The following is a 16,476-nucleotide window of genomic DNA, read 5'->3' on the forward strand; positions in this document are numbered from 1 at the left end:
TCTGTAGGCTTCCTCTTTAGGTTATTGATAGTTTCCTTTGATGAGAAGAAACTTTTTAGTTTGATGTTATCCCACTTGTTTATTCTTGCTTTAATTTCCTGAGCTTTGGAAGTTTTGTTGAGAAAGTTACTGCCTGTGCCAATATGTTGTAGTGTTGAACCTATGTTCTCCTCTACTAACTTCACAGTCTCAGGTCTAATTTCTAAGTCTTTGATCCATCTTGAGTTGATTCCTGTGTTAGGTGAGATATAGGGGTTTAGATTCATCTTTTTACAAATGGATAGCCAGTTCTCCCAGCACCACTTGTTGAAAAGGCTGTCTTTTCTCCAGCGTATGTGTTTGGCCCCTTTGTCAAAGATTAATTGACTAAAGATGTGTGGGTTTGTTTCTGTATCTTCTATTCTAATCCACTGGTCAGTATATCTGTTTTTGTGCCAGTACCATGCTGTTTTTACTACTATTGCTCTATAGTATAGTTTGAAGTCTGGGATTGTAATGCCTCCTGTGTGTTTCTTGTTATTGAGAATTGCTTTGGCTATTCTAGGTCTTTTCTTTCTCCATATGAAGTTCATGATTGATTTTTCTAGGTCTCTGAAGAATGTCACTGGTATTTTAATGGGAATTGCATTGAACCTATAGATCAGTTTTGGCAGAATGGCCATTTTGATGATATTTATTCTGCCTATCCATGAGCACGGGAGATCTTTCCATCTTCCAAGGTCTTCTTCTATTTCTTTCTTTAATGTTTTATAGTTTTTGTTGTAGAGGTCTTTTACATCTTGGGTTAGGTTTATTCCTAGGTATTTTATTGGTTTTGAGGTTATAGTGAATGGAATTGTTTTTGTTTCTTTCATTGTGGATTCGTTGTTGGCATAAAGAAAGGCCACTGATTTCTTTAGGTTGATTTTGTAACCTGCGACTTTGCTGAATTCGTTAATCAGCTCCAGAAGTCTTTTGGTTGAGTTCTTTGGGTCTTCCAGATAAAGGATCATGTCATCTGCGAATAAGGATAATTTTACTTCCTCTCTTCCTATGTGGATTCCTTTGATTTCCTTCTCTTGTCTGATTGCTGCAGCAAGAGTCTCAAGGACTATATTGAAAAGGAGTGGTGATAGTGGGCATCCTTGTCTTGTTCCTGACTGTAGCGGAAATTCTTGCAGTTTTTCCCCATTCAATATAATGTTGGCTTTGGGTTTGCAGTATATTGCCTTGATGATGTTGAAGTACTTTCCTTCTATCCCAATTTTTTGCAGTGTTTTTAACATAAATGGGTGTTGGATTTTGTCGAATGCTTTTTTCAGCATCTATTGCTATGATGATGTGGTTTTTGTTCTTGGTTCTATTTATGTGGTGAATAACATGTATTGATTTGCGTATGTTGAACCAGCCTTGTTTTTCTGGGATGAAACCGACTTGGTCATGATGTATTATTCTCTTGATATAGTTTTGAATGCGTATAGCTAGTATTTTGTTTAGAATTTTTGCATCTATGTTCATTAAGGATATTGGTCTGTAGTTTTCCTTTCTTGAGGTATCTTTATTTGGTTTGGGGATTAATGTGATACTGGCCTCATAGAAGGAATTTGGAAGAGTTCCATCTCTTTCAATTTCCCGGAACACGTTATGAAGTATTGGTATTAGTTGTTCACTGAAGGTTTTGTAGAATTCAGCTGGGAACCCATCTGGGCCTGGGCTTTTCTTTGGTGGAAGAATTTTTATTGCCATTTCTATTTCTTTGGTTGTTATTGGTTGGTTTAGGCTTGCTATGTCCTCTTGGTTGAGTGTAGGAAGGTTAACTGTGCTTAGAAATCTGTCAATTTCATCCAGGTTTTCAAAGCTATTGGAGTATAAATTTTTAAAGTAGTTTCTGATAATATTTTGAATTTCTTCACTATCTGTGGTGATATCTCCTTTGTCATTTCTAATTTTGATAATTTGAGTTGATTCTCTTTTTCTTTTGGTTAGGTTGGCCAGGGGTTTATCAATTCTATTAATCTTTTCAAAGAACCAACTTTTTGTTTTATTGATTCTTTGAATTGTTTTTTTGTTCTCTATTTCATTTATTTCTGCTCTAATTTTGATGATTTCTTGTCTTCTGCTGGCTTTGGGAATAGACTGTTGCAGAATTTCTAGATCCTTGAGTTGTGTCATCAGGTTCTTTACTTGGTGGTTCTCCGTCCTTTTTATGTGGGCACTCAATGCAATAAACTTTCCTCTTAGTACTGCCTTCATGGTGTCCCATAGGTTTTGGTAGGTTGTGTCTCTGTTTTCGTTTGTTTCCATAAATTTCTTTATTTCTTCCCTAATTTCTGCTCTTACCCATTCGTCATTCAATAGTGTATCATTCATTCTCCATGAATTTGAATACTTTCTTTCGAGTTTCCTGTGTTGATTTCTACTTTTATTCCATTGTGGTCTGAAAAGATGCATGGAATTATATTACATTTTTTGAATTTGCTGGTATTTTCTTTGTGTCCCAGGATGTGATCTATTTTGGAGAAGGTTCCATGGGCTGCTGAGAAGAAAGTGTATTCTGTAGTTCCTGGTTGAAATACTCTGAAAACGTCTATTAGGTCCATTTGGTTTATGGTTTCCTTTAGTTCTAAAGCGTCTTTACTCATCTTTTGCCTTGAAGATCGATCCAGTGGTGTGAGAGGCGTATTAAAGTCTCCCAGAATTATTGTATTTGTGTCTACTTGGGATCTTATGTCCAGAAGGGTTTGTTTTACAAATGTGGTTGCACCCATATTTGGGGCATAAATATTTACTATCATTATATCTTCTTGGTGTATTGTTCCTTTTAATAAAAGGAAGTGCCCTGATTTGTCTCTTTTGATGTGTTTTAGTTTAAAATCTGTTTTGTTGGATATCAGGGTTGCTACCCCTGCTCTTTTTTGGTCACTGGTGGCATGGTATATCTTTTTCCATCCTTTCACGTTCAGCCTGTGAATGTCTTTGGCTGTGAGGTGACTTTGTTGCAGACAGCATATATTTGGATTATGTTTCCTCATCCACATTGCCAGTCTATGTCTTTTGATTGGTGAGTTAAGTCCTTTGACACTAAGAGATATTATTGAAATATGATTTTTGTTTTCTGCCATTTTGTGTTCTGTCTACTCTTGGGTGGTGTGATCTTTCTTCTTTACTTAAATGGCCCACTTATTAACTTCCTCTCTTCTCTGATTCTGAAGTCTGCTTCTTTTTTCTTCCTTATGGTTTATTTCTTTAAGAATTTTCTCTAGTGTTGGCTTTGAATTCATGAATTTTTTGAGATTCTGTTTATCCTGAAAGACTTTGACTTCCCCATTGATCTTGAATAGTAGTTTTGCTGGATAGATGAGCCTTGGTTGGAAGTTATTTTCTTCCAGGGTCCGAATCACGTCGTACCAGTCTCTCCTAGCATTCCTGACCTGGGTTGTATAGTCTGGGGTGATTCTTATTGTTTTGCCTCTATATGTCACCCGTCCTTTTGTTCTCACTGCTTTTAAGATTCCTTCCTTGGCCTCTATGCTGGTCAATTTGGTTATTATGTGGCGTGGAGTGGTTTTTCTTTGGTCCTGTCTCAGTGGAGTTCTGTATGCCTCCTGGACTTGAAGATTCAAGTCTCTTTCCATATTTGGAAAATTCTCTGACATTATTTCCTTGAAGATATTACAGATGCCCTTGGTCTGTACCTCTATCCCTTCCTCAATGCCTATTATCCATAAATTAGGGCGCTTTATATTATCCCATAATTGCTGGATGTTTAGGTTTTGTTGCTGTAAAGATTTCTGTATATCGCTGACTGTGTTTTCGGTTTGGGATGTACTGTCTTCTAATGTTGATATTCTGTTTTCCATTTCATCTAATCTTCCAGAATTTCTTTCCATTGCTGTCTTCATTTCACTTATTGCCTCTTTCATTTCATTCCAGACCTCTTTCTGATTCTTTTTTAGTGTTTCTAATTCACCTTTAACCTCCTCTATACTTGTTTTAAATTCTTTCATCATATTGAACATCAAGATTCTGAACTCCCCTTCTTGCATTTCTAGTAGGTCATTATTCGTGATTTCTGCTGTCTCTTCATAATTCCTGGTTCTCATAATTATAGCGTTCTCTGTCCTGTTTTTCTGATTTCTACCCATCGTTCGTGAGTAATGTGCTTAGTCAAATCTTAATATTAGGAGTTTAGGGGTATTGGCTAGTGAGCAGAGCCTTTCCAGTGTTGAGGGCGGGTGATGTGTAAGGAGCTGGGGTGATTGGTAAAGGAGTCAGATTAGGTAGAGGATATGTTAGGTTGAGAAAGACTTTAAGTATGATAAGGTAATAACTTGCTAGGAATGAGAGAGAGTTAACTACTAGGACTCTTGTCGTTAGTAGAGTAATTATGGATATAAGAAATACTTTGAGTATTAAACCAGGAGGTATATTATGGGGAAAATTTTGGGGGGAGAAAAGTATGTAGGTTAGTGTGGGAAGGTTTGTAAATAGGGATTATGGAAAGAGCAGACAGACATAAAAAAAAAGAATCCACACAAGATACCAAGACTATTATATAATCCTAGAAAAAGGAAGGAAAACCAATCAAAGGAGGAGAATGAGAAAAAAAAAAGGAAGGAAAGAGGAAGAAAGAGGAAAAAAGAACAAGAATAAAATAAAAGGAACTAGCAGCTGTGTGAAATAAAAAGATAAGGCAAACTATCCAATGTGTGTGTGTGTATATATATATATATATATATATATATATATATATATATATAACAACAAGTTAAAGTAAAAGAAGTGTGGGTTAAAAGAAAAAAAAATAAAACAGCAATAACCATACCAAAACAAAAGCACTGTAAAAGCAAAATAAAACAAAACATCCACATTAAAAGTAAAACAAACAGTCCTCCTTATTTACGCCTATGGGTTCAGGTCCATATAATATGTGCGTATCTGATTGCTTTGGTAGCTTTCAGAATACCATCCAATGTCTCTTAGTTTTCTTTGTACTCTATTTTTATCTTCTTAGGTCACTCTGGGTGTTTGGACACCTTTCTCTCCTTTAGCTGCTTTAGGTTTATGTGTCCGGATATCTGGTTTCACTGTGATTTGATTCTGTACAATTCACAAGGTTCTGCGAAATTCTAACCTGTGGTCAGCACCTCTGCACTCACCATCCTAGCCTCCAGCCTGTGCTTCCCTACAGCAGGGGTGGAGAATGACCAAAGTATAATTGGAACCTCCCCCTGAGGTCCTGTGCAGATATTGTGGCCTGATGGATTTTCCTGTGTCTCTGGAAATTCCAGCTGGGCTAGCCGGTGTGGTCCCAAGATGTACCCTGGGCAAATGGATGCTGGTTCCTGGATGCCCACACTTACTGCCAGAGCTCTGCCTATTCCGAGAGTGCAGGCTGGATGCGCTGCTAATACTGGACCCAAGTGAGAGTAGATGCAGCTGTCTATTGCTGCTGGTATGCTCTTCCAAGGTGTATTGAGCTGTGTTTTCACTTAGAACTAAGCATCTGGCTACCAGGAGGGTGGGAACACCCAGCGGTGGGCCAGGGGTGCAGGGTAGGTGTTCAAGGGTCCAGTGCGCGGTGTCCAGCAATGGTCTCTGCCTCCCACGGGACGTAGAACCTGGGGGTGCCCCAAAGAGATTTATGGGTGACACAGGGCTTTCGCAGCCTGGAAGGCAGGCTCTGGCAAGGTGGCAGGGGTTAGACACACAAGCAGGCTCCAGTTTAGGGGTGGCAGTGGTACAGGCACTGACTACTAGCAGGGGACCGTGGTGCAGACAAGGTGCGCGAGGAGAGTGCTCGGTTCTGAGGCTTGGGCCAGTGCTGGGGGGTTGGGGCTGCGCACACGCTAGGACCCCCATTTCCCTGGGCGCCCTCAGGTACCTGACTTGGTGCAGGAATCCGTGGGAGTCTCTATGCAGTTGTGATCCGGTCGCTGGTGATAACATAGAATTCTGATGTGGGTGCTACTCACTGCTTAAGATGAGGTCCTAAGTCCGTTTTTAGTCCCAGATTATCTTGCCGCGGTAATATCGGGCAGGCAGCTCCTCGGGCAGCTGCAAAAGCAGCCCGCCGATCGGCGTTTCGATCAGCGTTCCGATTGTATCTGCAGCAGGTCCCGTGTCCGATCTTTGTTCTTCTTCAAGTTCAGGGTTCCGCTGAGGTAACTGATGTGTTTTGGTTCCTGGTATGTATTTATTTTGTTGATTTAGACACTGCTTTCTAAGTATTTAAACTTTATTTGCTTCAGCTACTGAGAAGTGCTGTGTCCCTCAGTCACCATTTTGAAAAAAAAAAACCTTTTTAAAAATTTTTAATTAATTAATTAATTTACTTTTTGTGGTACTGGGGATGGAACCCAGAGGCATTCTACCTTTGAGCTATACCCCCAGACCTATCTTTAATTCTTTATTTTGACACAGGGTCTCACCGAGTTGCAAAGGGCCTCACGAAGTAGTAGCTGAGGCTGTCCACGAACTGTGATCCTCTTGTCTCGGCCTCCCAAATGCTGGGGTTACAAGTGTGCATCAGCACGCCCAGCCTTTTTTTTTTTTTTTTAAACTAAGTTTGCAGTGTTTGTGATTGAACTTAGATCTGCACACCTCCTGGGCAAGTGCTCTAACTTTGGGCTACATCCTAGCTCTCAAAACCTATTTTTAAAGTATGTGCTTTCAGTAGAGGCCAGCGTCTTTCAGGAAGGACTTATGTAGCCCAGGTCTTGCACCGTGATGTTCCTGCCAGCGAGGGGCCACATATGCAATGGTGGACCCATAAGATTATATTGCTCAGTGTCTTCGTTTATGCAAGCACATTCTATGATGTTTATACAACACTGGAATCATCTAATGTCGCTGTCCTCAGAACATGTCCCTATTATTAAGTGATGTGTTTTAGCAGAGACATCAATTTTAGTGCTACCTTTCATTTTCCAAGGACGTCAACTTGGTCCAGATCGTTGAGAGCCTTGCCAATATAACCAAAATCATTCAAGTGTTAGTTAATTCCAATAGCATCAAAACAATTATTTTAAAGGATGATTATGGCTTTCAGATACAGTGGCAAGGGAATATACTTAGGATAAATAATACTCAGCACCAAAGAGAAGCAGAAGAATGACCTGTGGACACAGGGCTAACCAGTGTGTACAAAGAAGAGGTGGCCACCCTCAGAGAGCCCCTTCACATAGGTGAAACTGGCATGAGCAGAGGCGGTACGGTTTAAAACGACTAAGTCTAGATTACTCAGTGTTTCTTTTGACTTCACTTAGGATGGTACGCAAAGGCAGAAGGATTTATCTTTCTTTTTTCTCAATATCCCTCACCCTAACTCTTTCTGAGTGTGTGTAACAAAAAGAAACCTGTCACAGAGGCTATCTGTGCAATCTTGGAGCAAGAGAAAAGTGTGTGTTGGGGGCGAGGGACCCGTGTGTGAAATAGTTCTCTCCCTTAGTTTAAAAGTCTGCTGCTGACCTGCTGTATAATAACAGTTTGTCAATCAAACAGAGACAAAAATAGAAATATTTTCTAATAAATATGAAATTACAAATTTAAGACAAAAAGAACAGACAGTAATTAAAATGTACAAGTGCATGGACATTGGTGGGATCACAGTTTTATTTTATTTGGTGCATTGTAATTGTACCAGAGTGTCAGAAAGACATTTGCACACAGTTCTTGGTGGATCACAATTTTAAATAGCTCAATTATTTTGATATGGAAGATCTGTTGTTTGGAAGTTGTTAAAAATGACACCTAGTGTTCCTGTGTACTGCTTGTTCCAAACTTATCTAAATATAACATGGGAACTGTGTATGAAATATATTCCTTCAAAAAAGAAATCACCATTGATATTTTACCTGTATTTATTTAATAGATTTCTCAGAAACATATGTACATATATATAAGTACAGATAACCAGCAAGGACATAGCTTTAGAAGACATTAAAATGTAGCAGGGATTGGGAAGAACATGATTCTGTCTGAGAAGGGGAACTGCACTTACACCAGCTAAAGTGAAACTCTAGGTCATGTATCCTCAAAATATACTTCTACTGCAAACTCTGGACGGTAAAATTTCCATGTTTTTGGCTTATGGAGATTGTCCAATTCATTTCTTGCTAGAAAAAGCCTAAGGATAGAATAAAAAATTACATTTTATTTTAGGGCTAATAGGAAAGCCACGCAGTTGGGCCCTTGTTTGGAGGTTTACAAAAAGACTTGGTTTTCATAATCAGAACTTCAGCCCCCTTTCTGATTTTGGTTGGCCTTTCCCACCTCTGTTGAGACACAAAATACCTTAATCTTCAATATCAACATGTCATGGATTCTTTTAATATTGCCTCTTATGGAATTAATGACATCCAGGTTTAATACTATTTATAAATTTCTATGACAGAAACCATCCAGAGACTAGATGTGTAATAAAACCCAGTAATAAAATACCATATCTCTTTTAATGATGAAGTTGATATTTTTGCTTATACAGCAATCTAACAACTACAAAAACAAGCCAGGCATGGTGGTGCACACTTGTAATCCCAGCATTTGGGAGGCCGAGACAGTAATATTGCAGTTCGCAGACCTCCGAGCGAACACCCCAACCCTATTTTTTTATTTTTTATATTTTTGAAACAGGGTCTCACTGAGTTGCAAAGGGCCTCACTAAGTAGCTGAGGCTGGCCACAAACCTATGATCCTCCTGGCTCAGCCTCCTAAGTACTGGATTACAAGTGTGCGCCACCAGGCCTGGCAGCAGAACCACTTTTGAGGAGTTGCAGCAAATGAAACCTTAGTCAGCTCATGAGGGACTTTAGCTCATATTAAGAGTCAAAGTTCGCGCCGGGCGTGGTGGCGCACACTTGTAATTCCCGCTTGGGAAGTGGAGACAAGAGGATCGCGCAGGTTCCAAGCCAGCCGTGCTGGCTTAAGAGACCCTGTTTCCAAATAAAAATATAAAAAATAGGTCGGGGAGTGTGCCCAGAGGTACAGGAATCCCAGTACCCCCCGCCCCCACACACAAAGTCAAAGTTCATTGTTTGCATATATCCAGAAAACAATTTGTAAAGAATTTCCATCAAATCCAAAGTTCACTCTTAAGATTTCTTAAATGTGTGTACACTGCAAGTGCATACAGATCGAGAGTTCCATTCACTGTTGCCTTACTAGACTCAACGTCTAGTAAGTTAGATCTAGTTCAGATATGAAGAAAACACCAGTACTGGAAGTAAGAACAATATTGATTGATAACACACAATAATCATTACCATTTATCTAATTATTATTATTATTATTTTTTGTGGTACTGGGGGTGGAACCCAGGGGCTTTTCTACCTCCGGGCTATACTCCCAGACCTATTTTATACTTTATGTGGAAACAGGGTCTCACTAAGTTGCTGAGAGTCTCACTAAGTAGCTGAGGCTGGCTTCGAACCTGTGTGATCCTCCTGTCTAAGCATCCCAAACTCTGGGATTACAAGTGTGTGCCACCATATCCGGCTCTATTTATCTAATTCTGATATGATTTCCGGAAAAAAATTTGTTTTGTACTGGAGGGTATAGTGATACCAAAAATCTCACTTGTTTTTTTCACCACTACAGGTAAATACTCCTGAAACTGGGGAACTCTAGACAGGGGCATTCTAACACTGAGCTATACCCCCAATCCTTTTTTAAATCTTGAAACAGGGTCTCACTAGTTTGCTAATGGCCTCTAAGTTGCTGAGGCTGGCCTTGAACTTACGATCTTCCTGTCTCAGCCTCCCAAGTACTGGGATTATAAGCCTGTGCCACTAAAAAAAAAAAAGGGGGGTGGTGGTGGATGGGAGCACCATTAAATCAATGTGATTTTATTTTGCTGTCTTTATTAGTACTTATTTTTTATAACTTCTGTCCTAGATATGTGTGCCAACCAGCTTTTAAACTAGCTGAAGTCTCCCTCTGTCACACCTTACTGTGATACGGAATTTGGCAGTCAGTAATCAGTATATTAACACACACCGAGGCCCTGCTAGTCAAGGTTCCGAGCAGATGCATATTAAACTTCCATGGGAGGAGTTCACTGACACTCAAGCTCTGAGTATAACACATTTTAACTGGGAATGAACCTCAAAGCTGGTACAACACTGAGTCTCGGGAACAGCTGCATTTTCAAAATAACCACATTACCATGAGTAAGACAGTGAAGAATGATGACGTGAGGATTTTTTGCTTTCTATAATTGAAATTACAACCGTGATATAAAAGCCCTTATATTCAGACATTGAAGATTAAAGTTACTTCTACTGGATTATACTACATCCCTACCTGTTGTTGCGTATAAAAGCTGTATGAAACCAAAAGAAAAAAGAGCAGTTTTCATAGTATTTAGGAAGATCCTAAAAAGATATGGTTAGAGAAAAAAAGGTTATTTTCATAATAAATTGATACCTAAAACTAATAATTCTAATGGGATTGAAACTCCTTCCTTTATTCCTTTACATATCAAGTAATTGCGTCTACTCACTATGCAGCACCCTTTAGTCTATGACAATACACGCTGAACACAAATAAAGAGGCTTTAGGTGAATGTTATTGCTTTCTCTTGCTGTTTCTATTAAATATTTTAAAAATATATTTTTATTTTCTATTTATTTTATTCATTTATTTTTTGTGGTACTGGGGAATGAATACAGAGACATTTGGCCTCTGAGTTATAGTCCCAGCCCTATTTTTATTTTTATTTTGAAACAGGGTCTCACCAGGTTGATGAGAGTCTTACTACTTGCTGAAGCTGTCCTTGAACCTGGGATCCTCCTGTCTCAGCTTCTGAGATTATAATCTCAAGTACTGAGGTTATAAGTGTGTACCACCATACTTGGCTAGAAATTATTTTTAAGCATTGAAAATGTATTTTCTTTATTTAGTTGGTATTTTCAAGTAAAATATAAGGGTCCAAAACAATGCAGTGAAATAAAATAAGTAAATTTGACTTCATTAAAATGTAAAACTTTCAGCCAGGTGTGGTAGCTGAGACATGAAGATGGAAGGTTCATAGTCAGCCTCAGCTTAGTGAGGTCCTCTGCAACTTACTGAGACCCTGTTTCAAAATAAAGAATAAAAATAGGTCTGGGGGTGTAGCTTGGAGGTAGAATGCCCCTGTGTTTAATCCACAGTTACACACACACACACACACACACACACACACACACACACTTGTGCATGTGTGTAAAACTTTCATGCATGATAGGGCACTATCAACAGTGTGAAAAAATAAGCCACAGAATAGGAGGAAATATTTGCAAATCATGTATCTGATGAGGATCTTGTATGCAAAAATATAGAGAACTCTTAAAATTCAACAACAAGCTGGGTGTGGTGGCTCACGCTTGTAATTCCTGCACTTGGGAGGCTGAGATAGGAGGATCGTGCAGGTTCGAAGCCAGCCTCAGCTACTACTTAGTAAGGGTCTCAGCAACTTAGTGAGACCCTGTCTCCAAATAAAATAAAATAGGTCTGGGAGTATAGCCTGGAGGTAGAAAGCCCCTGGGTTCCACCCTCAGCACCACCAAAAATAAAATAAAATAAAATAAAATAAATCAAACAACAAAAAGTTAACTCAAATAATAAAGGAATAGACATTTTTTTCCCCATGGAATATAACCAAATGGCCAGGAAGCACATAAAAGATTCTTAGTCACAATGTCACAATGATACCACTTTACACTCACTAGGATTAACATAAAAAAAAACCCCAAAAATAGAAAAAGAAAGTGCTTTTGAGAATGCAGAGTATTGGAGTCTCTCATACATTGCTGGTAGGAATGCAAAACTATGCATCCACTGGGGAAAACAGTTCAGTGGCTCCTCAATGCTCTAGATAAAGGATTAGCACATGACAGCAATTCTACTTCCAGAAAATGTACTTTTTCCATGACTGATATTTACAATGTAGACCATGGTCTTTTAAACTAGTTTAGGTTGTGCTAAAAAATCAACAGAAGGTCAAGTCTATTTAATACCCAAACATTTTGTAATGAGTTTTTACAAATTTATGTTGTCTTGGCATCCATTTTATTTTATTTTATTTTATTTTGGTGGTGGTACTGGGGAATGGAACCCAGGGGCCTTCTACCTCCAGGCTACACTCCCAGACCTATTTTATATTTTATTTGGAAACAGGGTCTCTTAAGCCAGCTGAAGCTGGCTTCGAACCTTCGTGATCCTCCTGTCTCCGCCTGCCAAGTGCAGGGATTACAAGTATGCGCCACCATGCCTGGCTTGGCATCCATTTAAATGTAAGAATTTCTCATAGCAGAAGCAGGGCTCAATCACCCTTGGCCCAGTTTGCAGTTCAATGCCCCCTCCCAGTTTCTCAATGTGATAGACCTAGATATCTGTTTTATGTAGCTACCTTCTGGTGACTACTTTCATGTAGGACAGCTAGATACAGCCTACTTGACTTGCCCCACTGACACTCATAATTCACTCCAAGGGACTTGTGTTGATATGTCACAGTGACTATGTCTCCATCAAAGTGTGCTTCCACGGAACTCATGCCTGCTTCCTGTACGCCTACCACTTAGACCTCCCTGAGGAAAAGCTCCTAAGGTAACGATACCCGGGGCCCCAGTAAAGCCTTTGATCCTCATGTCTCTACTGCTTCCCACCACTGGTGGAGCACACATGTTCTTGATGGCTCCCCTTTCACATTGGCCCCATGAGGTATGGCACCCTCTTTTCTGTGGGATGTGTAAGTAATAAAAAACGATTTCTGCTAGTGCATTTCATGTGTTTTGCTGTGTGGTATTCTCTGTACCTTACCTGACCAACAAACCTGAACCTAACTCTCATCTCAAGGGTCTCCTAGGACGTGGCCATCTTGGTAGGAACAAACTGGCCATAAGTCAGACAATAGCCACAAGGGTGTCTGCCAATATAAACAAGTTTCCTGTGAAAGGCACACCTGTTCACTGGTTAGACAATTGGGCATTGGGATGTCTACTAGGATAAAGAGTATCTGTGAACAATGCACTGTGAACATATACAACCACCTCACCTGGAGCCCTGTCAGAGCAAGGCTAGAATTTATAGTCACTCTCTGGACAGCGACCTCACAACCAAATTAAAGGAAAATAGAACACATACCACCCATTTCTACAAGGAAAAGCTACCCTTAATAATCAACCATCAATACTGGTGATGATAGAAATACATAATTTTTGAAAAGTGCTTTCATGTCATGGCCTTGATAATCACAAAGGTTGGTAATTACCAACATTCTTTGGGTTAGTGATCGTTCCATCAGTGTTTCTGCTTAGAGACCACTATGAGCAAGAATTCAGCGTGGCTTCATTATTCAAGGGGCAACCATCTCATATGGAACTGTTCAAGCTCAATGTGCTTCAACACGTTTACCATTTCAATACTTAAGGAGTTCTCTTCCACCAAGGAGCAATTGGGATGATGGAGAATACAGGAAAGAAACTTCAAGTTGGCTAACATTAGTTTCTTGTTGGCAGTTATGACTGATGATTTGATAGGAAAATGAAATTATTGAGGTTTGGAAATTTGTTATATACAAAGTAATACTCAGAGATAACATTTTACAATTATTCAACATAAATTACACATGATATTCAGAGTAATGACAAGGAAGGCATTCTTATTTTTGGTAAGTGTTAGATTAATACATATTTTTTAACACATCATGTATTAATTCAGAGTAAGATAAAAGTCTCCCTTGCTTTAAAGTGTTCTGTAAATTATTGACAGCAAGGTGTTTTAAAGCCATAAAAATATATTCACTGACCAGCAGTAAAACACACCTTTGTTTTTTTTTTTAGCATGTTGGCTTTTGTATTTTATTACTTAAAATTAGTATACATAAATTATTCAGGATTTAGAAAAATAATGATCAAATATCTTTAAATTATTTACGTTCTTCTCTCTAAAAAACCTGTGATTTGATTTGTTGTTTCCTTTCCTTCCTTAGATTGGTAAATCCTAATTCCTGGTCATGGATTGATATTTATCATCTCCCTTGTTGGAAATTATACCAAAGAAATCTCAACCCCAAAGCACTCAGAAAACCTAACAAAAACAATAATAGGGAGAGGTCACTTCTTGATTACTCACCGAAGAAAAGGTAAATTTCACTTTCACATCATCATACAAAGCTGGACAGTTGAATACATAAATTATTACTCTGTCTGTTTCAATGTCAAGAAATGTCTGTAAATAAACACATGGAATTCAGAATAGTTGATAAGTATAATAATAAAGTGCATTATCACCTATCTGGGCTTCTTAAATTTATCAAGTACTCTTGGTCCCATAACCCAGTCATTTCAAGTATAAATAAGTATTAATCATTATTTCCATGAGGTTGAAATACTGTTATTTAAGTTAACCCTACATGTTTGGGTTTATGGCAGGAGACTGTTGAAAGACAGTCTATTCAATTTTTTACTAGAGTTTAACCAAGTAAACATTACTGTCTAATGGGTATCATCTGAATTTCATATGTTGGGGCCTCTTTTAAGAATGTACTATGATGACATCATTGAGATGGGCAAGTCTGTGGGGAAGTCAGTCACGTCCTATTGCGGGGGATGTGGAGGGGAATACACAAAGATCTGCGTGCATGTATTTTTTTTTAACACATTGAACCTCACTGTAATGCATAATTGCAATGCACCAGTAAAATAATTTTTAAAAAAGAATGCACTATGAAGCTCAGTTTTAAAGCTGGCATTGTGCCGGGCGTGGTGGCGCACGCTTGTAATCCCCACGCTTGGGAGGCAGAAACAGGAGGATCGCGCAGGTTCGAAGCCAGCCGCGCATGCTGGTTTAGGAGACCCTGTTTCCAAATAAAAATGTAAAAATAGGTCTGGGAGTGTAGCCCGGAGGTAGAAGGGCTTCCAGGAACCCCAGTACCACCAAACAAACAAACAAATAAATAAAGCTGGCATTACTATTTAAAACAAATCATAACTGATTATGTTTTCTCAGAAATTTCATTATTGGCGGGATCATTGGCTTTATCCACTGCAAGATGAAGGATGGAGTGGCCAAGATGAGTTAAGTTTTTTGGGATGAGCAACTTTAAAACTATACTATTTCTTTGTGCTTGTTTTACCATCATTCAGTACTGGCAGCCACAATGACAATGGCTGACACTAGGACCTGTGAAAAATACAGAAGACGCAGTTCAGCTGGTCCCTTCAGGCAATTATACACACAAGGTGGAGGAGTAGAATGATATATAATTAAATGCTATTGTGCACTGGGGAGCTATGGATATCAGCAGGAGATATCTAATGAGAAAACTTAAGGAAGTAGAACTTGAGTAAGGCATGGAAAGCTGGGATCAATGAAGAATAGTCTGGACATGAGGGGAGAGGCTAGCAAAAATATCAAATAGAATTTAGAGTTGTGTTCCAAAAGCCAGAAGGGATGGAAAATGCTACAGGGGATGTGGATTAAAGCGCACCCTTATACATTGATGATAGGAATATAAATTAGTATAGCCACAAGGGAGTGTGGTGATTCCTCAAAAACTAAAAGTAGAACTACCATATAATCCAACTATCTTATTCCTGGGTATATACCTGAAAGAAATGAATCAACATACAAAAGGGAAACCTGCATAACTATGTTTATTGAATCACTATTCACAACAGCCAATCTATGGAATTAGCCTAGTGTCTGTCAACAGATGAGTGGATAAAGAAAATGTGACACCCCCCACAAATATAATTCAACCATAAAAGAGAATGAAATCATGTCATTTGCAGAAAAATAGATAGAACTAGAGGATATCATTTAAGAGAAATAACTCAGCTACAGAAAGACATGTAGCATATGTTTTCTCTCATATGTGAAAACTTAAAAAAAAGTGAACTAAAAATAGGAGAGAGACTATTAGGGGTGGGGAAGTGGACTGGGGAAGGAAGGACAGAGGAGAGGGGAAGAGAGGGGGACATTATTAAAATACAATACATGCATGGATGGAAATGTCACACTAAGTCCATTAATTTATACAAATACTATTTATTAATATTATAAAAAAGAATGAAGTATTTGTGAGGTTAAGAGCAGAAAGCTGAAGATCAGTCCTAGGTGAATGCCCTCAGCCAGTGGAGGACCCCCAAGAAGTAGGGGTGGACTGTTGGAGGAATAGTGTGAGTGATAACAGAACTTAAAATCAGAATATGGAAAGGAATTCTAAAGGCTTAAATCCATGAAGGAAACCTTCTCATTGTTTTAGAAAAGGTCTATAACCTTAATCATTCCTGTAACATTTTCGCTAAGTATTGCCTCCCTGACCCCATGGCTTTGGGTAAGAGATTTCTTCCCAGTCCATACTCACATGCAGTTTTTCAGGGTGGCATCCCACAGAATATCTGGGTTAGAATCACTGGAAATATTGCTAAGTGGACAGATTTCTGAGCCCCATTCCAGATTTCCTGAATCATACTTTGGGGGTATAACCTAAGAATATGCATCTTTACAAGCTCC

General features: G+C 38.9%; 1 protein-coding gene across 1 annotated transcript in view; it reads right to left on the reverse strand.

Moving 5' to 3' along the window:
* Window positions 1–8,004: 8,004 nt before the first annotated feature.
* Window positions 8,005–16,476, reverse strand: part of LOC308258825 (phosphatidylinositol 3,4,5-trisphosphate 3-phosphatase TPTE2-like) — a gene marked incomplete at both ends in the record, with an annotated part of 71,743 nt that continues 63,271 nt past the window's right edge. The window contains 3 exons of the mRNA XM_080689449.1: window positions 8,005–8,107; window positions 10,282–10,352; window positions 14,092–14,187. Coding sequence (XP_080545575.1) covers window positions 8,005–8,107; window positions 10,282–10,352; window positions 14,092–14,187 — 270 coding nt within the window. The remainder of the gene's footprint in view (window positions 8,108–10,281; window positions 10,353–14,091; window positions 14,188–16,476) is intronic.

Source organism: Muscardinus avellanarius (assembly GCF_963383645.1).
Source record: "Muscardinus avellanarius genome assembly, chromosome: 2".
In the NCBI taxonomy this organism is placed as follows: domain Eukaryota; kingdom Metazoa; phylum Chordata; class Mammalia; order Rodentia; family Gliridae; genus Muscardinus; species Muscardinus avellanarius.